Source organism: Argentina silus (assembly GCF_951799395.1).
Source record: "Argentina silus genome assembly, chromosome: 16".
In the NCBI taxonomy this organism is placed as follows: Eukaryota; Metazoa; Chordata; class Actinopteri; order Argentiniformes; family Argentinidae; genus Argentina; species Argentina silus.
This window is the reverse complement of record NC_139670.1, coordinates 14,325,843-14,351,399: the sequence shown is the minus strand read 5'-3', so window position 1 is coordinate 14,351,399 and position 25,557 is coordinate 14,325,843. Positions and strand designations below refer to the sequence as shown.

At 46.2% G+C, this 25,557-nt stretch overlaps 4 protein-coding genes across 5 annotated transcripts; 2 read left to right on the top strand and 2 right to left on the bottom strand.

The window, feature by feature from the left end:
• Positions 1–940: 940 nt before the first annotated feature.
• Positions 941–3,423, bottom strand: h3f3d (H3 histone, family 3D). The gene is made up of 4 exons (XM_083687078.1): positions 3,353–3,423; positions 2,125–2,271; positions 1,675–1,828; positions 941–1,429 (listed from the first exon to the last, which is right to left on the bottom strand). The coding sequence occupies exons 2-4, from the start codon at positions 2,250–2,252 to the stop codon at positions 1,301–1,303; spliced, it is 411 nt and encodes a 136-aa protein (XP_083543204.1). The 5' UTR covers positions 2,253–2,271; positions 3,353–3,423; the 3' UTR covers positions 941–1,300.
• A 479-nt stretch (positions 3,424–3,902) lies between these two features.
• Positions 3,903–6,656, top strand: cUnh8orf33 (chromosome Un C8orf33 homolog). Its single transcript, XM_083688051.1, has 6 exons — positions 3,903–3,997; positions 4,213–4,319; positions 4,605–5,125; positions 5,560–5,650; positions 5,832–5,978; positions 6,334–6,656. The coding sequence occupies exons 2-6, from the start codon at positions 4,292–4,294 to the stop codon at positions 6,585–6,587; spliced, it is 1,041 nt and encodes a 346-aa protein (XP_083544177.1). The 5' UTR covers positions 3,903–3,997; positions 4,213–4,291; the 3' UTR covers positions 6,588–6,656.
• Positions 6,657–6,967: 311 nt separating this feature from the next.
• Positions 6,968–16,053, top strand: anks3 (ankyrin repeat and sterile alpha motif domain containing 3). 2 transcript variants are annotated; one of them, XM_083687040.1, is made up of 17 exons: positions 6,968–7,034; positions 7,525–7,737; positions 7,924–8,122; positions 8,553–8,674; positions 9,056–9,137; positions 9,344–9,461; positions 9,682–9,837; positions 10,492–10,623; positions 11,027–11,142; positions 11,353–11,526; positions 11,701–11,825; positions 12,149–12,290; positions 12,575–12,708; positions 12,947–13,089; positions 13,285–13,356; positions 13,478–13,569; positions 13,990–16,053. In XM_083687040.1, the coding sequence occupies exons 2-16, from the start codon at positions 7,571–7,573 to the stop codon at positions 13,558–13,560; spliced, it is 1,965 nt and encodes a 654-aa protein (XP_083543166.1). In that variant the 5' UTR covers positions 6,968–7,034; positions 7,525–7,570; the 3' UTR covers positions 13,561–13,569; positions 13,990–16,053. The 2 variants fall into 2 exon arrangements, with proteins under 2 accessions (XP_083543166.1, XP_083543167.1); XM_083687041.1 differs by lacking the exons at positions 6,968–7,034; positions 7,525–7,737 and having other exon boundaries at positions 7,983–8,122; positions 8,557–8,674.
• A 153-nt stretch (positions 16,054–16,206) lies between these two features.
• wdr24 (WD repeat domain 24) lies at positions 16,207–25,492 on the bottom strand. Its single transcript, XM_083687039.1, has 14 exons — positions 25,463–25,492; positions 24,410–24,541; positions 23,868–23,943; positions 22,876–23,359; positions 22,495–22,672; positions 21,269–21,428; positions 20,655–20,932; positions 20,187–20,421; positions 19,875–19,987; positions 19,369–19,496; positions 18,761–18,865; positions 17,659–18,005; positions 17,169–17,353; positions 16,207–16,892 (listed from the first exon to the last, which is right to left on the bottom strand). Exons 4-14 carry the CDS (start codon positions 23,354–23,356, stop codon positions 16,724–16,726), a joined length of 2,379 nt encoding a protein of 792 aa, XP_083543165.1. The 5' UTR covers positions 23,357–23,359; positions 23,868–23,943; positions 24,410–24,541; positions 25,463–25,492; the 3' UTR covers positions 16,207–16,723.
• Positions 25,493–25,557: the final 65 nt, after the last annotated feature.

Here is a 25,557-nt window from a genome sequence, read left to right as displayed (position 1 = left end):
CATTGAGGCATAGGCAGTGCCCACCATAATACCTTTATTTGTATAGCACTTTTATAAACAAGGTTACAAAGTGCTATTAAAAATTCCAAACAGAAAGAAAGCAACACTCAAATAATAAATATAATTGAGAATCAGGCAAGTGATTGAAATAAAATAATTAAAACAGACTAATCAACTAATGTTTTAAACAAGACATTACACAATAATACTTAAATATTTAAATAAATTAACAATTAAGTGCAAGTTTAAAGACATATCTGGACAGTGGGGCCAAACATGGAATGTGCCTGTGTGCTACAGAAGTTTAGAAGAGATCAAATGATGAATGGGAAGCAAAAACACTGGATATCACCTCATACATGAAGGAGTCTTTCCATAATGGATCCTCACAACAATCTCCTGCATCTTCTGACCAAACAAAATCCAAAATATCAAACTGTATAAGACCGAAAACATCACTCAAGACATCAAGAGACTGGCTTGGCCACATCAACCTCAATGGATCAGGACCACATACCAAGTTGCTGTAGCGTAGATGGACACCAGAGTAAAAGGAAACCTGGACGACACAAGACCACCTGGCACAGGACCGTGAACGAAGAGCTGGCAGCAATTAACGTCTCAGAGTGAGACACATGTTGCCAAGAACAGAAAGATGTAGAGGAACTCAGGCAATGCCTCATAAGGAATGAGGATTGAAGAAGTCATGTTCATGCATTTCTCCTACTTGGAAATAGAAGGTGAGGCTTGACTACAGAAATGTAACACTCTAGATCTGAAATCCAAGTTGCCAGAGTAAGAGAAATTCTAACTTCAGTCCAAACAGTTTAGAGCTGGACAGTGTGGGACAAGGACAGACACCCACAAGATCACTTGCACTGTATAGACAATTAATTTTAAGTAAACCAGGACTAGTCATTAAACAAGCAATGGAGTCAAATCGAGGTAGTGGAAAGTTTTATTTACAACAAATGGCCACAATGCGATAAAAAAAACAAGTTCTACTCCATATGATGCATGCATGCTACAGAACAATGGACCTGAAGGTATAACAAATTCTAAAATACAAAGACTTTCAAAACCTGAGGTTAGGAATGTTTTGCATGACACATTGCTACTTTTCCATTTTATAAACCACAACAAGCTCTTATAATCCTACCAATGAGACAATTACAAAATAAATGAATTTAAAAACTACGACATAGTAACTCAATAGTTCAGAGAAAACACAGCCCCAGCCATCCCCGCCCTGCCCCCCCTCAAAAGATTTGAATTCAAAAAATTGTTCAGGTTCTTTTTTTTATGCACGCTCTCCTCTGATTCGCCTGGCCAGCTGGATGTCCTTGGGCATGATGGTAACCCTCTTGGCGTGGATGGCACACAGGTTAGTGTCCTCAAACAGGCCGACAAGGTACGCCTCACTGGCTTCCTGTGAGGGGACAAGAAACCATGTCAAAGCAAGCTCAAAGAAATGTCTTGCACACCTAACCATCTGAAATATTTATTCTAGGGGCAGCAATTACACTTCCAAATGCTAAATATCCTTCTCGTGCAGCGTCACAACTCCTTTCAGTGGCCAAATTAGCACCAACGTACACATCCAATCCAAGACAAGTAGCGTTCCAAAATCCACACTAGTACTACACCGCATTCTAGTCAATCGTGTCAGCTCACCTGGAGAGCGCCAATGGCTGCACTCTGGAAGCGGAGGTCAGTCTTGAAGTCCTGGGCGATTTCCCTCACCAGACGCTGGAAGGGCAGCTTACGGATCAACAGCTCAGTGGACTTCTGGTACCGACGGATCTCACGCAGAGCAACGGTTCCAGGCCTTAAAACAAACAGGAAATATTACAATCAACACAACAGGTTTTGGCTTAAAGCATTTAACCAGGACTGTTGCACATGCTGCCTCCCAATTTATAAATGTTTTAATACAATTTCCCATGAACAGCGCTGTCCCACAAATGTTAAAGCATACGACTGGTGTATGATGCCTGCCAATGCCAACATGTCTACGCTTTTGAGTCCATGTGAGGGAGTTCACTACTGTACACCTAGGAAGACGAATACATGATCAACATGCAATAACACTATAAAAGGCAAGGTCCAGGTGATAAGAATTACCTGTATCTGTGGGGCTTCTTCACTCCGCCGGTAGAGGGCGCGCTTTTCCTTGCAGCCTTAGTGGCCAGCTGTTTCCTGGGCGCCTTTCCTCCAGTGGACTTACGAGCGGTCTGCTTGGTACGAGCCATGGTTCACTGGTTAATTTGTCTGAAAATCACAAATTATGGATGAAGAAATACATTAGATTCAGCACAAGTTCATTTTAAGTCAAGACGCCCCTGCGCCCCTTAACCTACAGTCTGCTTGACCAAGGTCAACAAATTACATGTAAAAAATAATAATTACTCAGTCCAAATATAATGGTTAATTGTCAATGCACCTCCACACATTCAAATGAGAGAAACAGACATGTCGCTAGCTTTACAGCTATGCTAATGGCGCCAAGAAGCTATAGCCGAGGCAAAACAAAGTTCAAAACAAGGGAGAAAACCGTATTCTCGTCCGAACTCTCACCAGCTAGTTGTCTCTAAATAAAACCTACCGCCCGTTAAAATAAATCAACACCGTAGGTTAACATTTGATTTGACACGCGAGCTACAAAGTGGAGAATGGTTACATTTTGGATGGGGCTCCATCTAGCTGCCTAGAAACAGCGCCAGCGGCTTAAGCGGATCATGTCCAGGCTTGCTAAACAGTGCCAATGTGTAAATATAGCGTTAGCTAAATAGCAAACAAATCTATAAAGACTTGCATGTTCCAGACAAATCATAGTAACATGGCTAAATTGTACTCAGAAACGACGATCTGTGGCCAACACAGTAACAAATCATGCCACCATTACATGCGATGCAACAGACACGTTTCGTTTTTCATCTTCTTCAATGTAGCTATTTGTAACATGGCGTCTAGCTACACCAGCAATATTTGCCATTTTGAACTGTTCTCTTCTGTCTGCGAGTGCCAACCCTACGACCGATATATTGCTATCTGGTCGAAGTGTAGCCAAAACGAAACGCATTGAATATCACAGCTACAATTACAAAACGCATAATTAATATGCAAAGAACACCACCGACTAAAATATCAGACTAATTAGCTAACTAGCAAGCTGCTACTGTTGGCAAACAACAAAATAGGAAAATGCTGGCCTAAGCTGGTCACAACACCCTGTGTAAATAAGCTAAAGCTAACTAGCTACCCTAATGAGCCATTTCAATTAGTAAAGGCTGTGAAAACAGACTTATTAATAAACAATCGTTATAAGCAAATTAATAATAGACTTGCTCACCTCCGATAACAAAAACTATTTAAAAAAAAAATAAGTTTACAATGTCGTTGATCTTCCTTCTCGACGTTCGTAAAATTCTAAAATTGAAGACGAGCGTACGCTATTTATACTTTTTATGACGCGTCTTAGTCGAAGACCAGCCCACGAACGTTTTCCATTGGTCAAAGCCATATACTCAAAGCTTTAACATTGGCCAAACATAAATTACGCACTATAAAGCGAAATCTTATTTACAAATTTAATACAATTTCCATCAAACAATAATAACAGATGACATGTTTGAGAGGTTGATAGTGTAGTGATGATAGTAAAGTTATCTGAAAGAGAAATAACGGACGGTCTGCTTTTCAACACCTTCGATCGAGCACCAAGGGGATATTCGAAGAAAATAAATAATACATCTGCATTTTCCCTCATAGTGTTTGGTATTATTGATAAAAAAGCGACTCTTCATAACTTCTCCCATTACAATTGTGTATTTAGGGCAATAATGATGATATTTCAAAGGCGGAACTCAATGCGGAAGGAAACATTGCCCGGTCGGAATTAGGCAGACTGTACTTCTACATTTGGGCATGCCTGTCAAAATTCTACTCAAGTCCGAACAACAAATATAATTTCGCTGCGTGTAATCAATTTTCAAGGGTAAATTAACATTAATTTAGTAGCCATAAACGTCCTAAAGCAGTCAGTGTTCTGATCATCTGTCAAGTTAGCACCTTTCACTGCAGACTAGTAACAAAGAATCTCTTTTCAAAAGGGCTATGTTAGTTAGTGTCACTGTACTGACACTTACTATTTGTCGAGAAAAACTAAATTGGATTCTGACGCTACATGTATTTTTCTCGTCTTCTTTGCAGCTAACTACATCTGAAACAACAGTCCTATCAATGTTTTTAGAGTTGACTCCTGGAAACCGCCAGTGCTAAGTGGACCACTATGACAGAGCACAGGATACTAAGTATAGGTAATGTAAGACTTATGACATCATCACATCAAGCTCTTTTAAATACCTCTGTATCCTGCTATTTCATTGGGTGCTGAATCTGGTCATGTAAAATGTCATAATGGACATGCACTGTGCATATCTGTCTGTGTTTGTTATTGTTTGGAGGTTGGAGCAGATAGTGGGCCTCCAGTGAATGACACTTAAAAAAATAAAACCTTCGATAAGAACAAGTGCCATCGGCAGTCACAGTGCTAGAGAAAGGAAGACAACAAGTTAAGCTGTGTTTGTTATTGTCTGGAGCAGATATCCAGAAGCCCCAGGTGAATAACTCAGCAGCTGTCCCAGGCAACCAGAACCCCCACAGTGGAGCAGCAGAGAAACCAGACGGCTGGAAACGCAGCAACAACTCCTTTACCTTCAACTTCTTCCCTGAGGGAATGCCACCAGCAGTAAAGGAGGAACCTGAGAAACCCCAAACTGCCCAGTCCGGAGGATCAACTGTAGGACAGGGTTCCGGTTTCGCGTTCAACTTCCAAATTCCTGCAGATACAGCAGGCGAGATGAAGAGCGAGACTGTCACACCCCCAACAGCCCCCTCAGAGGCCGCAGTTGCCCCAGGCACCCAGAAAGATACCAAAAAGGAAAATCCTCAGAAGGAAACAAATGTCAGTCAAACATCTGAGGCACCGGCCTCCTCTAAAGCCAAGAAGAAGAAGAAGTCAGGCCAGAAGAAGAAAGTCCCAGAGGGGACTGAAGGGCCACAGAAACAGGTGACAGGCTCCACAGTGACAGTGGCAAGTCATGGCGATGACGGCACAGTGCTGGTAGGTGTCAGTGGAAGCTTTAATTGTGTGATTGAATGACTAAACAATACTCCCAGGTGGATCCCTAGGGGGGTTGGATAGGTGTAAACAATATGGTGAAAATGCCACCTGTTGTTTTGCCATCAGAGGGCAAGAAGGAGCCAACCACAATATTGTTTACAACTATCCAATCCTTTCAGGTCTACACAAGTGCACCAGGGTTAGAAACTAGGGGTCCATTTGGGATTCAGGGACACAGAGTTTGAGATGCTAGACGAAGGGCAGGTTTCCTGGACCTAGCTTAAACCTAGTCCTTGACTAAACATTCTCAATGGAGAATTACCTTTTAAAGTGTGATTTAGTCTAAGGCTAGACTTAATCTGTGTTTGGGAAACCGCCCCTAAATGTGTGTCTGATGTAGTATGTTAGTGTATATCTGGTTGTATTTTTTTTAGTCGGCAGAGCAGCAGCTGAAAAGAGAGCTGGACTGGTGCATTGAGCAGCTGGAGCTGGGCATGAGGACCCAGAAGGGAACACCAAAACAGAGTGGGTACTTATGTCCATATATAAAACAACTGCACACGGTTGGTTTAGAAATACTGTCATAAACAATGTTCATGAAAAGGCCTAAACATATTGATTACTGTTGGGTGTTTTAATTGGACCCACATGTTTGGAATAGTTTATGGTTGAATCAGTTATTATCATCCTGTGTTTTTATGTATAGAAGAGGAGGCGTCCCGTGCCTTGAGGACCCTGCGCAGCTCCAAGGCCCCCCTGGCCAAAAAGAGGCAGGTGATGAGAGCCATGTCTGGAGACTACAGGAAGAAAATGGAGGAGGAGAAGGACAAGCAGTTCAAACTCATTCAGGCTGGTGAGTAGAGACTGCGACAAAGAGGGATTCGTACAAAACAGTCATGAGGCTGGTGGAGGTAGAAATAGGAGGACGGGCTCATTGTAATGCATGTTTGATACCATTCCTCATTCCATCCCATGCATTACAATGAGCCAGTCCTCCGATTTCTACCTCCACCAGCCTTCCCTGATGAGGGTACAGCAAAACACATAACAGTTAGAAATGGGACCAGGCCCAGGGCAATAAACAGACACTAAGCTATGGATATTAGACCAGAGACAAGGCCATGGTCCAGTGATGAGCGATAAAGCCTGAAGAAAGACCGATGTTAATCTGTTTGATAACTCATTGTTCTCTTCTCCCCTACTCACAGCCATGACAGCAGCTCAGGTGAAAACAGTGTCCGATACTGCTGCTGCTGCCAAGAAATCTGTTTTTCACAGGAAAGCAGAATGCCAAAGACAGACTCTACCTCAGAAAACAGCCACACAGCCACAGAGTCAACCAGAAACCTTGGAAACACAGACTCTGTCTCCGAATGCAAACACAGGTGTACAGAGCCAGGAGGACACTTCAGCGTTTGTCTTCACTCCTGCTAAGCAGGAGTTCTGCTTCAATTTTCTCTGATTTGAGAAAACTGGAAAACTACAGGGAGGAACCTGGAATGTTCCTTTTTACGTCTTACGTTGTGGATTGTATGCATGTCGCAATTTACAATGTAATGAGTCTCAATAAAGTAATTTGTTTTATTTGACTTCTTCTGAATTATTGTTGAAGTTGATCAAATGGAAATAACAGACAACCAAACCAAATAGTTTCATTGAAGTCTGTTCTGAAAGTATACATGAACAAAAAATATGTAGGCAACCCTGAAATACCACTGGTTCAACACAAATGTTTAGGTTCTGGATAATATTTTGCTCAAAGATGAATGACTACAAATACCAGCCACCTCTCAAAACTCAAAACACTTAGGACACATACCCGTGCAAATTTCATTGTAACACAAGCAAACAGGAGCGCAGACTGGAAGACTCGGCAACTTTGCAAAACACGAAATAACAAGCTGGTACAGTAAGTTTTAATATCCAAAACTGTTTCTGCATATATGTTTTTTGTTCTAGCAAATTACCAGATCTTCTTGAAACTTGCTATTAACTTTCAGCTAGTTAGCTTTCCAATAAAGTTGCGTAGGAGCTAATTGCTAACTGGCTAGCTACAGTAAGCAAACGATACATGTTTAGACAAAAAATGTTGAGCCCCACCACAACAGTGTCATCGATACATTCATTTACTATCCGGAATACTTGTTGTGTTCAACGTCGTTAGAAAGTTAGCTGCCAAGCCAAAGTTTGCGTGAACATTGATTCACTCCAATGACATTTGACACTATTTATCGATGCAGTACTTTCTCCTGTATTATTGCATTTGGGGCTGCACTGCTTGCATCATCACCCTCCGGGTCACCCCACAGAGATCACAATAAAATGTGTTCCAATAATTCCGTCGTCACCCCTCCTCCTCCCCCTCCTCCCCCTCCCTGTCCCCCCTCCTGTGTATGCAGGTTCCAGCTGAGTGAGTGGAGAGAAGCAGAGGTGAGGTAAGCCAAGATGTCGGAGTTGAGCGATGAGGCGAGTGAGTCTGAGCAACTTGGTGCCAGCCTCTCTCTATGGCTGGGTGACACTCCGGTCCGACCCGAGGAACTAGATGTCCCGCTGGACCTACACACCGCCTGCTCTATCGGCCAGTATGATGTGGTAACAGAGTGCATTAAAAGGTGAGGAAGTTATTATATTTATTTTTGCTGTTTTGGAGATTGTCACACACTATGCCTATATTTACATTTATTGATTCATCACCGGAATTATTATATTCTACACTACACTACTCTACTGTGGTCTATTCTCTTTTATTATATTCTATTTTATTCCATTCCATTGTAAAACGTGTGATGTCTTTCCAGAGGAGAAGTTGACCTGGACAGGAAGAACGTAGGTGGCTGGACCCCTCTGATGTATGCCTCTTATATTGGCCATGACAACATCGCTAACTTGTTGCTGGAGGCGGGGGTGAACGTAAATGCCACCACCGCTAAAGGTCTCACACCTCTGATGCTGGCAGCCAGCTGTGGCAATGAGAGCATAGCATACTTCCTCCTGCAGGTCAGACTCTCTCTCTTTTCTCACATTATCTCGATGCTACTCTTGCCACCGGTCCTGAAGATGTGGCCATAGTGCTAGTCGGGGAGGCTGGTAGAGGTAGAAATCGGAGAACGGGCTCATTGTAATGCATGGAACCTAATGAGGAATGGTATCTACTCCATGCATTACAATGAGCCCGTCCTCTAATTTCTACCTCCACCAGCCTCCCCTGGTGCTAGTGTCACTTTGTATTCTGCTTCATGTTCAAGTTCAGTAGAGCTTTATTGCCCCGACATTAGGCAATTGTATGTAAAGCTGTACAAAACATACACATGAACACATACATGCATACAATACATACACATGTCAAACACAATATGTATAAGCTTATAATAAAATGAAATAGATAAAATGCATATATAAGGTTCTTAGTTGTCGTCCCTCCCCAAAGCAAGGTGCGGAGCTGGAGCTGAAGGACTGCCGAGGCTGGACCGCCCTGCTCCACTGCACCGCCACAGGCCACCAGCAGATGGTGAAGTTCCTGCTAGACAACAACGCTAATGCCAACGTCAAGTGAGTCTCCTTCCTCAAACTCATAGCAAAGGGCTCTGTCCACAAACAACCCCCAAGCCCCTAAACTCCCTAGACACTTGTGCAGATCTGAAAGGATCGGATAGGTACAAGCAAGATGTTGGAAGACTCCATCTGGCCGATCAGATGGCTTAACCCATAGTAGATCCTTTCAGGTATATACATAAGTGTCTATGGAGAAGAAGCCCGGGGTTGTTTCTAGAGAAGGTCATAATCGCACCATAATAGTGTCTGTCTCTTCGTCTTTGTGAAATATAAGGAAGATCAGTGCTCTACAGTGAAAGTTAATTGACTTGGCATAGCCTCGAATGACAATGGGACATATATATGCTAGTTGTCCTTGAGACGGTTGTCCTTCCTCAGAGAGCCAGCGTCCGGCTTCACTCCACTGATGGAGGCTGCTGCTTCTGGACATGAGATCATCGTGCAGTACCTCCTCAACCACGTGAGTCGGATATTGTTAATCTTGTAAATAAATGAAAAGCGTTGTATAGAGAATGTATTATTATATACCTGCCAATTGTGGATGTAAGAGACTGCTCTGCAGGTGTAACTGATGTAAACCTGACAACGGAGGAATAACGTGTGTGTGTGTGTGTGTGTGTTCTCTCTCTCTTTCTCTCTCTCTCTCTCTCTCTCTCTCTCTCTCAGGGGGTCAAGGTAGATGAGAGGAACACCAAAGGAGAGACGGCCCGTGCCCTGGCTATGCTGTACGGCTACACCAAGATCGCCAGCCTTATCGACATCCGCTCTCCTAAGACCAAAGCAGGTAGAGTTAGCAGACCAGTGGAGGCAGAAATTGGAGGATGGGCTCATAGTAAATCATGTAATGGGATGAGGAATGGTATTGTGTCCTCCTATTTCTTCCTCCACCAGCTTCCACTGCACTACAACTTGATTAAAAGTTGGGGGCAGCAAATATTGAGCTTACATGACTTCATTTTCTCAACCCTCCCATGTTGCCCCCCAACCCCCCCCCCCCACCCCAGGCCACTTTGAGGACCTGAGCTCGTCTGAGGACTCTGACAGCGCCCCCCCTAGACTGAGTCGTCTGAGTCGCAGCAGCCGAGCTAAAGGCCCCAGCATCCACGACGGACCCCAAGCCATCGCCAAGTTCAGGGTGGGAGGCCCCAGCAAACACAGTGGTAGGTAGGCTCTACCTGGGTGACCTCTCTCTGTTAGAAAGCCTTTAGTGCTTCATACAAGGCCCTCATTAGATAAAAATACCTTACTCAGAATACTCTACAGTATGATTTTTATTGTAGCTTGATTTTAACAATGGTTGTGAGAACTAATTATTCAATCAGTGTTTTTGTAGACAGTCTGAAAAAGCATTGCATATCATGGTAACGCTAGACTCCCATCGGATGATTTCTCATTGTGTCTCATCCGGAATATTAAGGTAAAGATGGCCGACTTTGCCCCAATTTGACCAATTTGTGCACCTGCAAACTGGGTCCCACAGAGGATTATATGACAGATGTAGTTATGTTGATTTATCAACCCAGTCCTCAGGAGACCCGAAGCCATTCCACATATTTCCTCTTTCCATCCCCATCACCAGCACACCTAATTCATCTTGTCAACTGAGCACCAAGCACTTCATTAGTTCATCAGGTGTGTGGGACCAAACAAATATGTGGAATGGCTCTGATTTCCCAGCAGACCGGGTTAAGAACCACTATGTTAAACCTTGTGTGAGAAAGCTACTTATTTAGATTCACTTATTTAGACTCTGTGACTCTTAGCATCTTCTAATTATTCATCCCTGTTTTGGCTTCCCATTGGTCCCTGTGCAGAGCCGGCGGTGGCGCCCCCGGGGTACATGACGTTCCCTGACGTGGCTGCCGGGGAGCAGAGTGAGGGCATCTGTTACCGTGACGTCACGTCGCCCATCAACGAGCTGGATGGCCAGAGCAACAGCAGCCGAGGTGTGCAGGGACACAAGAGCCTGTTTTCCCCCTGTTCACTTATTTGGAAATATGGTAGAGAAGCGTACATGGATGAGAGGAAGATAGTAAGAATAGATAGCCTGGGGACCTCTCTGGTGTTCTGCTTCTGCATATTCTTAACGAGCGTCACCATCATATCTTCTTGTCTCTATCCACAGCCAATGCATGGAACGGAATGAGGAATGCAAAAAAATAAAACAAATTCTTCATTCCATTACATGCATCACAATGAGCCTGTCCTCCGATTTCTACCTCCACCAGCCTCCCCTGCTATCCATAGCCACTATTCTCTAGCCACTATAATCTATGAACTAAACTACAAGAAGGGTGTGTTTTGCTGTTGATGGGACTAGTCCATTTCCAACCCTGTGTCTGCCTGTAGATGAGAGCCCGTTCTTTGACAACGACATGCCCACCATGAGGAGCAGCAGCAGCAGCAGTGAGGGTCTCCCCCGCATCATTGGACTCAGCCGCGAGGGGTCGCTGGAGAGCAACGAGGTAGCACACACACACACACACACACTGGTCATACTGTAGGACTCAGCTGCGAAGGATCACTGGAGACCAACAAGGTAACACATCATCATGATCATCATGTTGGGAGAAGGGTCGATTTGAAATGATCACAACTGTGTTTCCAACAAGAAGTGTTGTCCCCCCACCACCACCACCACAATAACACCTAGACACCACACCTCTGTCCCTCAGGACTCGGACCAGGCCAAAGAGAGCAGCTCCCGCCGTGCCAACAAGGGCCACCACCCTAAAGGCAAGGGTCGCCACATCAGCAATGACGTGGTGCCGCAGGCGCCCGGCGGCACAGGGGACTGCGGGATACGCTCGCCTGTTGCTGGTCTCCCTCCCTCCTACGCAGGTCCCAAGGCAGGTGGCAGCGTTGGCTCACCAACCATACATCACACCATCACAACGAGCCCCTCCTGCGATATCTACCTCCATCAGCCTTCCCTGATGTACACATATTCCATTCTCTCAGTTCTACTGCACCGCATTGGTTTCGGAACTGACATTTGCCCTTTGCTCCCTGGCCTGTTGTAGGACCTGGCAGAGTTCCTGGAGCAGATCGGCTTCTCCAAATACCTCCCGCTGCTGGAGGAACAGGATATTGACCTGAGGATCTTCCTCACCCTGACAGAGAACGACCTCAAGGAAGTGGGAATCACGTACGTCGCTTTACTCTATTCAATACAACTTTATACATCCCTGAGGTACAGTACAGGCAACAATAATTCACATGAATATATCCCCCACAGTGCATATTAGATGTAGTATACTGAATATATATATATACTTAATTCGTTTCCTGTACCCTTCTCTCCTAAGTGTACAGTTGCTCAATTTCCCTCATAGATTTTAGGAGCATTGGCTTTGCGTTAAAAAAAATAGCCTCTTAGACATCATAGGCCAATTAACTCTTATCTGGGCTCCATAGAGTAATAAGCCTTCTGCCTCTGGTCTGAATGACTGTATGTTCTCTCCCCCGCAGGCTGTTTGGGCCCAAGCGTAAGATGACATCAGCGATCGCCCGTTGGCACAGTAGTGCCCGTCCTCCCAGCGATGCCCTGGAGCAGGCTTACGCTGACCAGCTGGAGGCTGAGATGCAGGAGATGGCCATCCAGCTGCACAAGGTAACTATGCTAAGCTAACTATGCCTGGCTAACACTACTGCTTTACAGGCCATTCATCTCCACAAGGTGAGATGCACCTCTTCTACAGTCAAGCTAGCCTTAACTGTTCCTCGCTCTCCTCTATCCCCCCCCTTTTTTTTCCTTCTCTTCTGAGAGCGAGGAGGTGAAGACAAAATGGATATGCTAACTTTGACCCATATACTGTACATCTATGCTTCAACCAAGTTATTCTTAATTTCCCTCCTCCTCCATCATCCCTCTCTTCTCTCCCTACCCTACTGTAGCGGTGCGAGGAGGTGGAGAGCCTGCAGGGCCAGGTGTCCCAGGAGAAGGAACTGAGGACTGTGATGGAGGGATGTCTGATGGAGGACAAGATGGCCTGGAGAAGGGTGCACACCGAGCTGGTTGATAACCACAGGTTCGTAGAAATAAAAAAAATAAAAAAAACTTCACACACTGAGAATACTTTTTTGATGAAGTTCAAGGATGCTTACAATACTTCATATATTTCGGTCAGAGGTCTGACCTCTGCAAAAAAAAAAGAAAAAAAAAAAGGTACATATCTGAAAAGCATTATCAGTGAGTCTGGAATTCCCCATCCACTGAATGTTTGTGAAGACTCCATTTGATTCGCATGCTCTCCTGGTCTACCACAGGCTAGCTCAGGACGTGAGCTCTATGCTGGAGAAGGCCCGCTGCTGTCGCTCTGAGCTCCTGTCTCACCTCAGCACCGAGGGCAACGGCAGCCCTCACATCACCAACGATGACAAACTGACGGCCAGCGATACTGGAGGGAAAGGTGGGTTAGTCTACAAGCCAGCTGGGTTGTGCTGGACTGACCGTTTGATGTTCACACGTCGCCATTGATTACTACAGCAACATTCCGTTAAAGCAAATGACACGGAACAGACATGGAATATCATTACCTTCCCTCAGCTCATCCAGATGTCATTTAACAAGTGGCTGTTACTCTCTCCTCTTACTCGTCCAATAGGTGGGGAAGGCTTGAAGTCCACCAGTGTCTCTGAACTAATGACAAAGCTGGATTCATACGAACAAACGCTGGGTAGGTGAAATGATCACAGATAGCGTGTGCGCGTGTGTGTGCGTGTGCGTGTGCGCGTGTCGTTGCCTCACTGCGTGAGTCGTGGCTTCCCTGTGTGACCGTGGTTGTTTGACCCAACCAGGGGAGACCCTACAGACTGTCCTCCAGAGCCTGAGGAGACTCAGTGTCCCAGAGAAGGTGACAGACAGCTGGGAACAGCCCTAGGAAGCACTGGTGAGTCTCTGTCTGGGTCTGGATGTCTGACGATATCGCTAACCGCTAGCTCTATTGGCGCCTATTGCTGAAATCCCCTTACGTACCCCTGTAGATCTGAGAGTGAGAGAGAGGCAAGATGGAGCTGTTATCGTTTACTTATACCTATCCAATCGTCTCAGATCTCTGCTACTGCATACGGATAAGAGGGTCGATTTATTATTAAATTCAGCATTCAGACTGTCAACGTTAGTGAGAGAAGTGAAGGTTCTTAGTACAGGATGTTTTAAAGGCATAAAAAACAGTCATAGCGCAAACGCGGGTGCTAATTTTCAGCACATCAGATGGCACTTGACCTTCTCAATGTCATGAGTACCGACCGGTACCTGCGTCCGATTTGCACCGGCTGAAAATCGAGCCCTCTGTCTCTGTGTTCCCCAGGGGTTCTTGACTTTGCTGACGGAGGGTGAGCGTGCCACCCTGGACTACAACACACTCAACAGAGCCAGTGGGGCCTAAGTTGAGGCCTGCCCTACCCTGCCAGACCAAGCCAGAGAGAGATGGCCACGGTGTGGACCAGAGCAGCCAGACAGCCAGGCCCGGCTCTGTGGAAACAGGCCAGTGGTCCAGGAGGTAGCCTGGGCTGGAGCAGCAAGGGATGGCCAGAGATGCACACGGCCATTTGCCGCTTCTGCAGGTACATGACAAGCGGGCTAGAAGGACAGCCGTCCCTCACATACGCCTGTGCTACAAAGCTGGAGATGTTGGACTCTGCAAAGAGAAAGAGGGAGGACAGAGACTGGTTGACCAACAAGACCCTTCCTCTGAGGGGCCGAGGCAGTCTGACTGAGAAATATGTTGACTGTAGATTCTCAATGCAGTTATCGTTGATGTATGAAACATATGTTGTGTAGATTAATGATCGCCTGTATTTCAAAAGCAAAACTGATCTTTTAAACATGAAGTTTTTGTTTGTAAATGAATTAATAGTAATTAATTAGTATTTTTTGCTAAATGATTTCTGCAATCAATCACCCCAAGATCAAATTAAATAGGACATACTCTTACATTTAGATTCTGACTTTGTTACATGATTTAAGTAGTGTTTTTGTAAATGTATGTAGTCCTGCTGAATGAACATTCTAGAAGTGAAACCCCATCGATGGAAACTAGTGTCCAACAATGTCTCCATTGTGTATGAATTACAACACCCAAAGCGTGGGTCTCCTGTCATGTGTTAATTGTGTGTTATGCCATTGTTCTACTCAGAATGAATAGCCTTTGTTTTCTTCTGAAACATACACGCAACCACACAACCTGTCAAATGTATTTTTATGACCACATTGTTTCCTCAACTAAGGATTCAGTACAGTAAATGTATATCATAATCACTGAATATAGCTTTTTAATGATGTATTTTGTTAGTAAATGTGTTTTACATTTTATAAATATGTTTTATGACAATTATGTACAAAGGGTGAAAGTTGTTGCAATAGGATCAGATCATGACGCAGTGACAGCTGAATTTCTGTCTAAATATTTATTGCCATAGAAATACATATCTGAACATGGTGATCAGCAGTGGAAGAGTTGGATGGTTGTAACCTTGTATGAGCAAAGCCAACACCACCATCATTATCAACACATATCAGTCCTCTCAAAATAACTTTATCGCTATCATATTTACATACACAAACAACAGATCTGCCCAGCTGTGCCTGAGATACATGGCCCGCTGAACAAGAATACACAAGTGAGTTTTAAAAACAAAAATAGGCAAATCTCAGCAAATATGTATATATTCACAACATGATTGTGTTCACTTCAAGAGTTCATGTTATTGTCAATTAGAGAGGGCACAAAGTGAGTGGGTCTGTCCCAGACACTATACTGCACTTCTTCATTGGGAGACTAAAGGGACTTTCCTGACCTGTATCTTATTAACAGCCCGACAACCGAGGCCCTGGCCACACCAAACCAAACCATGAGATCACTATCCGATTTGATGCGTGGAATTCAGGCATGAACTTTTGAAACAACCTAGCAACTAAACAATGCTACTCTACGAAACTGCCAAAAATGTATGAAACGGACAGACCCTGTTCATTGTCCGTCAACGGCTGACTCCCATAGAGAAATCATTGGCTCAATCTGTACCTAACTGATAGCATAGTTTGGTGTGGCCCAAATCTAACCTTAACCAAACCCTTAACCATAACCACATTTGAACTAATTCAGAAATTAATCATTGGTTTGCTGGTCAAGGTTTTCTTAGTTTCCCTCTTCATTGTCCATTATCCTGGCTATGAAAGGCTCAGGGGATTCTTGACCTGCTGTCTGATTCTAGCCTTCTCCCCGGCTGGTTGTACCAGTCTTCTGTCAGGTGGACTGGAGGTAAGATTAGGTATATCACACAGGTGGCTGTGTGGGCGGGGCTGGGCTGGGTAAGGTGTATTCACACAGCTGTCTGGGCGGGGCAGGGCTGGGTCAGGTGAGAGGTAGAGGTGTCAGGTGTGTTCACACAGGTGTCCGGCTGTCTGCATTCCGCCGTGTAGGGTGAGGCGAGGTATAGGGTCAGGTGTGGGGTAGAGTTCAGGTGATATTTACACAGGTGGCGAGGCGAGGTATAGGGTCAGGTGTGGGGTAGAGTTCAGGTGATATTTACACAGGTGGCGGGGCAGGGCTGGGTCAGGTGTGTGGTAGAGGTCAGGTGCATTTACACAGGTGTCTGGGCGGGGCAGGGCTGGGTCAGGTGTGTGGTAGAGGTCAGGTGATATTTACACAGGTGGCGAGGCAGGGTTGGGTCAGGTGTGTGGTAGAGGTCAGGTGCATTTACACAGGTGTCTGGGCAGGGCTGGGTCAGGTGTGTGGTAGAGGTCAGGTGATATTTACACAGGTGGCGAGGCAGGGTTGGGTCAGGTGTGTGGTAGAGGTCAGGTGATATTTACACAGGTGTCTGCAGCCGACCGGGCAGGAGTTGGGTGAAGTGTAGGACCTGTGTGGGTTTGACACTGAGGGTCAGGTGTGGGTTAGAGGTCAGGTGTGGGTGTGGGGTAGAGGTCAGGTGGGGGATAGAGCTCAGGTGGGGGTGGTAGAGCTTAGGTGGGGGATAGAGCTCAGGTGGGGTGGGGGGTAGAGGTCATCTGTGGGTTAGAGGTCAGCTGCGGGGTAGAGGTCAGGTGTATTCACACAGGTGACCACACCCAGCAGGGCAGTGAGAGCTGCTCTTTAGCCAGTTCATCATGTGTTCCAGGTGTCCTCCGTGACTGCAGCCCTGGCACCACACGAACAGGCCCTTCACCACGTGGTGGCACACCGCACACACACTGGCACACTGGTGGCACCTGCGGAGGGAGGGGGAAAAGGTTAAAGCTGGTAAGGACGAACATCAGTGGAGGCTGGTGGAGGTAGAATGAGGAATGGTATCAAACACGCCTCCACTGATGAGCATAGATAGATGAGTAGATTCCCTATGAAGAAAGCTGGGAATATATGACAATTAAATTGACTGTTCATGCTTTTCTAAGTTCTGCTCATGCGTTAGACAAGTAAAAGTTATGGATAACCCTTTAGGCTATATGGTTAGGGTGTGTGAGTCTGTCTTGTGTGTTTGCGTGCACCTGTCACAGATCCATCCCTTGTTGTTCATTGGTCGTTTGCAGTTGCTGCAGTTGACGTGCAGCGTGGTGGAGGTCTGGTTGAGGCAGGTGATGGCGCTGCACGTGCTCAGTTTGATCACCTCGTTGGAGACGTTCCACAGCTCGAAGCGCTGCAGCAGGTCGATGTAGGACGTGTACCAGTGCTCCTGAGAAGAGAACGTTAAAAGACCGTCAGAACAGGTTGAACGGTAACAATATCATCTAAGCATAAATGGATGTCGACTCGAGAGAGAGAGCTACCGACTGGGGTGGATATTCAGATTCCTTGTTCAGCAATAATAAACCCAAACCCTAACCATTTTCAATAAGAGTAACAGATGTCAAGGTATTCACCATAAAACTCTCTGCAAACCATAAACCGTCCAGTCTGAATGAGCCGAATTCAATTTGAGGTACCAGAAGGACAACTCGGTTCTACAAGCGGTTCTAGTCACTCTCTCCCGTCCCTCACCTGCGTGAGGTCGTCAATCTCCTTGCGGATGCGGTCTCCCAGGACGATAAGCACCGACACGGCCATCTGGACGTCCCCCTGCTCGGCGTAGTGGGTCAGCATCTCCGTGACGACGGGGCAGAAGAAGCGCGCGGGCAGATGAGGGCTGAAGAGGGGCTGGGAGATGGAGATGAGGGAGAAGGACTCGATGGGCGTCAAACAGGTGAGCTCTGCCTCGTTGCCGCTGACGTGGGGGGAGTCGACCTTGTCCTGCTGCTGCTGGAGGTGCTCCGGGGCCAGAGGGTTGTCCATGATCTCGTGCCGCAGCGGGAAGGCCTCCTGGGGGAGGGTGTACTCTTGCTCCTCCCCTGAAGAAGGGAAGGGATGGGGGGGTGGGAGACGGAGAGGAGTCAGTAGAAGGGGGGGGGGGGGGGGGGGGGGGGGGTCAGAGAGACGAGAGGGTAAGAAAAGGGGGGAAAACAACTGAGTTCAACCATTGAAAGTAAAAGATGTATAGATCATCAAAGAGAGAGAGACCTTAGATCTTTAGGTTAGTGATGGCTAGGGTTTAACCCATTTGTGCCGGATGCTGCGCTACGCAGCATTGCATCTACCGCCGGTTGCTGCGTTACGCACATTTGAATTTGCCGCCAGTTGCTGCGCAGCGCAGCATTTTTGATTTGTCGTAATTTTCATGAGTGCAGCATATAATGCACTGTCATTGGTTCAAATACACATGAGGTGGGTCTTGTTGATTTTTTTGTCTTGTGGTTCGCCGAACGCACTTGTATGTCTGATTGATTTTCCGCGACACGACACGACATTCAGGTGCTCACGTGGTTTTAAAAAATCAACAAGACCCGCCTCATGTGTATTTGAACCAATGACAGTGCATTATATGCTGCACTCATGAAAATTACGACAAATCAAAAATGGGTGCAACGCAGCAACCGGCGGTAGATGTCGCGCGGCAGTCGGCACAAATGGGTTAACTGGATCAAGTGGAGGCTGGTGGCGGTAGAAATCGGAGGACGGGCTCAATGTAATGCGATTTCTATCTCCACCAGCTTCCACTGATATTTAGGGTCAGAGGTCAGAGACGGTTGTGACTAGTGAGACTGACCAGCCTGGTTGTCGTGCTCCATAGAATAGAGGTCATCATCGTCCAGCTCAGCGTCTCCAAACATGTACTCCGCCTGGCCCTCGCTCCCCTCCGTCTCCTCGTTCTCTGTGGAAATGGTGGGAGGAATCAGACCCAAGTCTACTGGGGTCCAGTACTTCAAACTTTTAACCTAGATCAGAATGATCCAGATTCTTTTTTTGCTATCCAGGATCAGATTTCTGATCCAGATTCAAAGTTTTGAAATACTGGGCCCTGGTCTTGACTTACAGGTAGACTGAGCAACATGACATCATCTCACAGAGCGGAGAGACTTCCTGATGACAGATAGTGACAGTATGAATGTTTATTTAGAGTGGTCCTCTGTGGCTCAGTTGGTAGAGCATGGCGCTAACAACGCTTAGGTTGTGGGTTTGATTCCTGCTGGGACCATACATACTGAAATGTAAGTCGCTTTGGACAAAAGCGTCAGCTAAATATGGCATATATCATTATTATTATTATTATTCCTCCAGATGTGAAGTCTGTCAGCGGGACGTCTCCTTGCTGTGTATGATTCTGAGTCTACTTTTAAAGGAGGTACCTGGAGAGTGTATTTAAAGGGTTCTCACCGTCGTTATTGTTGATGATGAGAGAGTTGCCAGGTTCCATGTGAATGTTGTCTTGTCTGCTCTCCCCTTTACTACGGTCCAGCCGGCTCTCTGTCCCCAGTCCTGGGCCCAGCTCCTTCATACTGAAACTAGAGACGGGGAGACATGTATTCAATAAGTACCCTTTATTACAGTCCAGCCGTGCCCATACTTAAACTGGCCAAGGAGACTGGAGAAACATGGTATACTATCCAAGTCAGGGGAGGCTGGTGGAGGTAGAAATCGGAGGACGGCTCATTGTAATGCATGGAATGAAATTAGGATCAAACTCAAGCCCGTCCTCCGATTTCTGCCTGCACCAGCCACCCCTTATGCAAGTCTACATGACCACAAGTTATATTATTCAGACCATTCAAATGACAATGTATTCAACATTTTACTTGTATCGTTCAACTTCAAACTGAATGCCATAAGTTAGGACATAACATAACAGAATATTTGACTAGCCACTAGCCCATACCAAGTACCTGTTCATCAAGGGCAGTGTGCCCAGCTTATGGCCGATGTGGTTGGGACCAGCTGTGGTCAGGTTAGCTGGGTCTGAGAACATGATTCTCAGCATGGTCCATGTTGTTGAAACCTATCGATGGAGAATCAAACAGGACTGTTATCCACTCCATCCAGTTAGAAAACACTACCACAGCCTACACAAAAGCTCCTCATCACACACTCTCACACAATCATCTCTGTGGGGCTAATAATTGACCTGTGGCCCGTTAAGTTCCGACTGACTGACCAGAGGCCCGTTGAGTTTCATCTCTGATCGTCTAATAAGTTACCTGAGGCCTATTGAGCTCCTTGGCCACCTTGGCGTTGTGGTCACACAGCTCAGCGAACGGTTTCCCGCTCAGCAGGTATAGTCTGGCCGTCTTCACGAACCAGTCCATGCGGCTGCTCTCCAGGTCGGTCTCGAACACGCTGAGCGCGCTCGACACGTGGGCGAACTGCTCCGTCAGGTCCGGCTTCTTGAAGAAGAAGATGGGGTAGCGTCGGTCTCCGCCCGGGTACGGCTTCCTGTTTGAAGATTGTTTCATACGTTTATTGTCCATTACAACAGGAGTCAATACCCCAGTTATTTAGCAATTTGCACGTACAAAGGAAGAGACTGAGGTCCAATTTCTGGCCACAAATTAGACCCCATATGTTCATGCATCTTCTGGAATGAAGGTATAGGGTGGTTAGTCATAGAATCATCCGATTTTAGAGTGAACTATCCCTTTATGTGCAATGACTTAGTAGGCACCCACCTGTTTGCGTCGCCGCTGATCAAGCTCTCCTTGGCGGCGAAGGCCAGGTCACCGAACAGGCCGAAGCAGAGCCCCTCAGGGTTGGCCTTGTCCACGGGCCGGCTGGCGTCCTTGAACATGTGCTGGTAAAGCGTGCTGTCCTTGGAGCCCGACAGCAGGAAGTAGGGGTCGTGCTGGTGGCGCCACACGATGCCCGTGGTCACGTCCTTGTGCTCCTCGAAGGTGGCGAAGGGGATGAAGGGCCGTCGCACGTCCCACACGTAGATGTTGTGGTCCACCTGGAATAGAATTCAATAAAATGATTTTTTTTTCGGGGGCAAATGAGAAAGGCATTGACTGATCACACATATTGTGATCCACACACATATACACAGCACACAGACAACAGACGACTCATACAGATGTAGACTGACCTATTGTTATCTTTTGCAACTAGTTATTGTGATTGTGTGTCTTTCATACGGTTGTTGTTTTTTGACTTGTATGTTGCTGCACCTATTTCCTCTCTGGAACAATACGGTTTTACGACTAGAACAATAACGTTTTACTACTATAGAACAATAAGGTAGGTACTACTGCTTACTACTGATCTGGGACAATAAAGTTAATGTTACCATCATAGAGCAGGTAGCCAGGTGCCACTTCCTCTCCGGGCGCCATTTGACCCGTGCCACGGAGGCGATGGTCTGGACGCAGTAGATCTCCTTTGCACGGTTAGTGGTCATGTCCCACACCTTCACCATCTTGTCCCGCCCGCCCGTGGCCAGCCAGCCCCTACAGAGGATGAGAGAGAGAGAGAGAGATTGAATAAAATAATGAAAGAGGCAGAGACATTGGTGTAGTGCAGGAGAGCTTAGATGACATTTTTGGTGTAACTTTCTCTAATATTTCCTCAGATATTCATACACTAACATACAACGTCCATCACAAAGATTTCACAACAAGAACAAGTGTCAGGATGTTAATCTACAGCCTATCTCTACCTCTAAATACCTCTCTCTACAGCCTCTCTACCTCTAAATACCTCTCTCTACAGCCTCTCTACCTCTAAATACCTCTCTCTACAGCCTCTCTCTACAGCCTCTCTCTACCTCTAAATACCTCTCTCTACAGCCTCTCTACCTCTAAATACCTCTCTCTACAGCCTCTCTACCTCTAAATACCTCTCTCTACAGCCTCTCTACCTCTAAATACCTCTCTCTACAGCCTCTCTCTACAGCCTCTCTCTACCTCTAAATACCTCTCTCTACAGCCTCTCTACCTCTAAATACCTCTCTCTACAGCCTCTCTACCTCTAAATACCTCTCTCTACAGCCTCTCTCTACAGCCTCTCTCTACCTCTAAATACCTCTCTCTACAGCCTCTCTACCTCTAAATACCTCTCTCTACAGCCTCTCTCTACCTCTAAATACCTCTCTCTACAGCCTCTCTACCTCTAAATACCTCTCTCTACAGCCTCTCTCTACCTCTAAATACCTCTCTCCACAGCCTCTCTACCTCTAAATACCTCTCTCTACAGCCTCTCTCTCTCTAAATATCTATCTCTGCCTCTCTCTCTAGCCTCTAAATACCTCTCTCTACAGCCTCTCTCTCTCTAAATATCTATCTCTGCCTCTCTCTCTAGCCTCTAAATACCTCTCTCTACAGCCTCTCTCTCTCTAAATATCTATCTCTGCCTCTCTCTCTACCTCTAAATACCTCTCTCTACAGCCTCTCTCTCTCTAAATATCTATCTCTGCCTCTCTCTCTACCTCTAAATACCTCTCTCTACAGCCTCTCTCTCTCTAAATATCTATCTCTGCCTCTCTCTCTAGCCTCTAAATACCTCTCTCTAGTCTACCTGTCGTCAGGGTGCCAGTCACAGCAGAACACGGGCCCGGTGTGGGCGGTGAACATCCTCTCGTAGCGGTCCGGCCGCCGGATGTCCCACAGCTGGACGTTCCCGTTCTCAAACGACGCAGCAAACGTAAAGTAGTCCTTCATACTGAACTGGACGTCTCTCACACTCTCCGACTGGCCTGGGATGGAGCAAAGAACAGTCGAACACACATTCAGGGGAGGCTGGTGGAGGCTGAAATCGGAGGACGGGCTCATTGTTCATTTGACCCAGGTCCTGCTCCCTCCATCCTACCTTTTACTTATGCTGGTGTATTTCTATGATCTCTTCTCTTGTTTAGTAGCACTTAAATAAAGGTATTATTATTATTATTATTATTATTACCTGAGAAGGTGCTGACGCTCTCCTTCTTGCGCAGGTCGAAGCACTTCATGTACCCGTCCTGAGAGCCACTGAGCAGCATGTACACCTCCGTAGGATGGAAGCACACCTTGTTGACCGTCCTCTTGTGCTCCGTGAACAGCTGGTCCTGCTTGTTCCGCGACGGCTTGCCCAGGTTCCACGTGACCACCGCCCCGTTGGTCGCCGCCGTAGCCAATAGGCTCTCCTCCATCTGGTGCCACATGACGTCAGCGCAACTGAAGTTGAGCGAGGGTTTACGCCCCACCCGCAGGTTCAGCTTCTCCACGAACTGGTCCTCCTCCAGGGCGTAGATCTTGAAGATGTTGCGGCCCGCTACAACGACCTGTGTGGCGTCTCGGCACACGCTGATGGCGTTGGCGGGAGCGTCCAGGTGGCAGAACATGGTGCGGCCGCTGATGGTGCCGCTGCCCAGCGCCGTGGTGACCCTCGACATCTTCTCCATGGCCTGAGGACAGAGAGAGAGAGACGCAGTTTAGTAACTTATCTATGTGTGACGGGCGGGGTTAAATGGTCCCATTCATTGCAAGTCACAATGTGATTAGTTAATTTCACTGTCACTCCAACATTCTGTTCTAATACATGTGAATACAGAAGACTTCTATCTAAATTCTGAAGGCATAGCCAATGGCTGAGATTGCTAGCTAGCATTTTTTTTTACTTTCTGGGGTCTGTCAAGAGGGTGGGGATCTATTTGGGTTTAGGAGAGGTACCTTCCCAACACATTAGAGGAACACAATAACAAACTGTCAATGTGAGTGTAGCTCTGTACATATTTTCTTGTGCAGGTACCCATTATCTTCAATGGCAATGTCAGTATCAGGACTGGATGCGAAAACAAGATTTCAAAACAATGTCTAGTTTGACCAGCAGATGGCAGTGCTGCTATGGGAAATGGTCAGGTCAGCACATGAGTAGCAGTATTGCTGGTTGATAGCGGTGTGTCACATACTTACTCCAAATAGCCGTGCTGGTCCCGTCTGCCTCTACAGCAAGACTGAGGCGTCCTCATGCAGCCTTGTCAGAGTTTACCTGAGAAAGAGAGATTGACATCAATAATCATACAACTTAATGCTATCCACTTACCACGTTATTGTCACAGGGCTGAGACGAGAGAGGTAAATAATTCAATAGAGAACCATGTTCCTGTCCAGAAGCTGAAGAGTTGATTAGTTTAACCAGGAAAATGAATCTCCTAACTGATCTGGAACAAAATGTCAGACTGAGTGTCTGTTAAAGCTTGAGAGAGAGAGACCATAGAGACCAAGGCTCATTGTAATGCATGAGTGAGAAATGGTTTGATAGGTTTTTTTATTGGTATACCATTCCTCATTCCATTCTATGCATTACAATGAGCCCATCCTCTGATTTCTAACTCCAATGCGACACTGACACATCAAAAGAAGGATTGAGACAAGGAACAAAGACACAGACACCAAACACAGTGCTTACCGACAAGCCAATACTCCTCTATACAATGGATGGAGAGAATACAGACCTCCCTATGCTGGAGGAGCATGGTGTCCTCTTCAAACGCTCCCAGCTCAGAGTCCTGAGTGATTATACAGAGATGCAGAAAGAGGTGTGGGGTGAGGCCTGGTTCACTGAGAAAGAATGAGACACCCAGGTGCTGAAAGAGAATGAGGGGAGGGAGAGAGAGGAGAAGAGGGGAAGAGAGAGAGGGGGGGGGGGAGAGGGAGAGGAGAAGTGTGTTAGCAGCTGCCCCACAACTGAAGTCACTGAGTCCAATTATGTGACGCATTCTATGCAGTCCAGGGGAGACTGGTGGGGGCAGAAATCAGATTTGATACCATTCCATGCATTGCATTGCAATGAGCCTTTCCTCCAGTTTCTACATACACCAGCGTCCCTTGATGCAGCCATAGTCACACCAGCTCACTATGACATTTAGGTCCCTAAGGCTAGTTTCATTGCTGATGAGATTAGCATGACCACCACATACATAATCAGGTGTTAGGGAGAGCCACACGCGTTATTAACGTAAACAGAGTGCTCTGGCACCGAGCTGACCTTGTGATGGATACCAGCTATATCTTAGTCAAGGGGAATCGCTACAAAGTTGGGGTTCATTGGAATGTTGAGAAGTTTACCACTGAACTTTGAAACGTTTCAGGAAGTTGGTTTCCTATATAATTCTAAGTGTTCATATCAATCTAGTGACTAAACGTCACTAGCCAAAGTGGTTGAGCTCATGAATGTTGGGTCTGTTCACAACATGTCTGCGATATACAGTTGATGAAGCCCTATATATCGAGCGAACTATCTGGCTCACATTATTGGTCTGATTTGCAATGCTCACCTGGTTGCCATATAGTACACACTGTTTCACTCAAGCTAGCTAGTTGGTTAGCCTAGCTAGCTGATTGCAACATGTCTCTGTTGACATGATGATGCTATCGCGCTAACTCCTTTTCTAGTTATCGACTGTTGTTAAATTCTGTACATTTGTGTGACTATAAAAGTGCAGTACTTTCCCGACGGTAATATTTCAGGGCGAAACAATTGTCCCTAATAGTTTTGGAGGACTAACCTTCTGAAACAAGTGTTGTTCACTGCATTGGAGAACCGGAAATGGTATATGACAGTTTTGTGAGTCACGCAAAAACAAACCACACAAAACGGAAA

Excerpts from the sequence above, each read along its gene's own strand:
- h3f3d (XM_083687078.1), bottom strand. The coding sequence starts at position 2,252 with ATGGCTCGTACCAAGCAGACCGCTCGTAAGTCCACTGGAGGAAAGGCG. Across the intron at positions 1,829-2,124 it reads AAGAAGCCCCACAGATACAG|GCCTGGAACCGTTGCTCTGC; the intron begins GTAATTCTTATC and ends GTTTGTTTTAAG. Across the intron at positions 1,430-1,674 it reads CAGCCATTGGCGCTCTCCAG|GAAGCCAGTGAGGCGTACCT; the intron begins GTGAGCTGACAC and ends GTCCCCTCACAG.
- cUnh8orf33 (XM_083688051.1), top strand. The coding sequence starts at position 4,292 with ATGACAGAGCACAGGATACTAAGTATAG. Across the intron at positions 4,320-4,604 it reads GCACAGGATACTAAGTATAG|ATATCCAGAAGCCCCAGGTG; the intron begins GTAATGTAAGAC and ends TGTCTGGAGCAG. Across the intron at positions 5,651-5,831 it reads GAAGGGAACACCAAAACAGA|AAGAGGAGGCGTCCCGTGCC; the intron begins GTGGGTACTTAT and ends TTTTATGTATAG.
- anks3 (XM_083687040.1), top strand. The coding sequence starts at position 7,571 with ATGTCGGAGTTGAGCGATGAGGCGAGTGAGTCTGAGCAACTTGGTGCC. Across the intron at positions 7,738-7,923 it reads GTAACAGAGTGCATTAAAAG|AGGAGAAGTTGACCTGGACA; the intron begins GTGAGGAAGTTA and ends ATGTCTTTCCAG. Across the intron at positions 8,675-9,055 it reads AACGCTAATGCCAACGTCAA|AGAGCCAGCGTCCGGCTTCA; the intron begins GTGAGTCTCCTT and ends GTCCTTCCTCAG.
- wdr24 (XM_083687039.1), bottom strand. The coding sequence starts at position 23,356 with ATGGAGAAGATGTCGAGGGTCACCACGGCGCTGGGCAGCGGCACCATC. Across the intron at positions 22,673-22,875 it reads GAGCGTCAGCACCTTCTCAG|GCCAGTCGGAGAGTGTGAGA; the intron begins GTAATAATAATA and ends GCTCCATCCCAG. Across the intron at positions 20,933-21,268 it reads TGGCTACCTGCTCTATGATG|GTGGACCACAACATCTACGT; the intron begins GTAACATTAACT and ends ATTCTATTCCAG.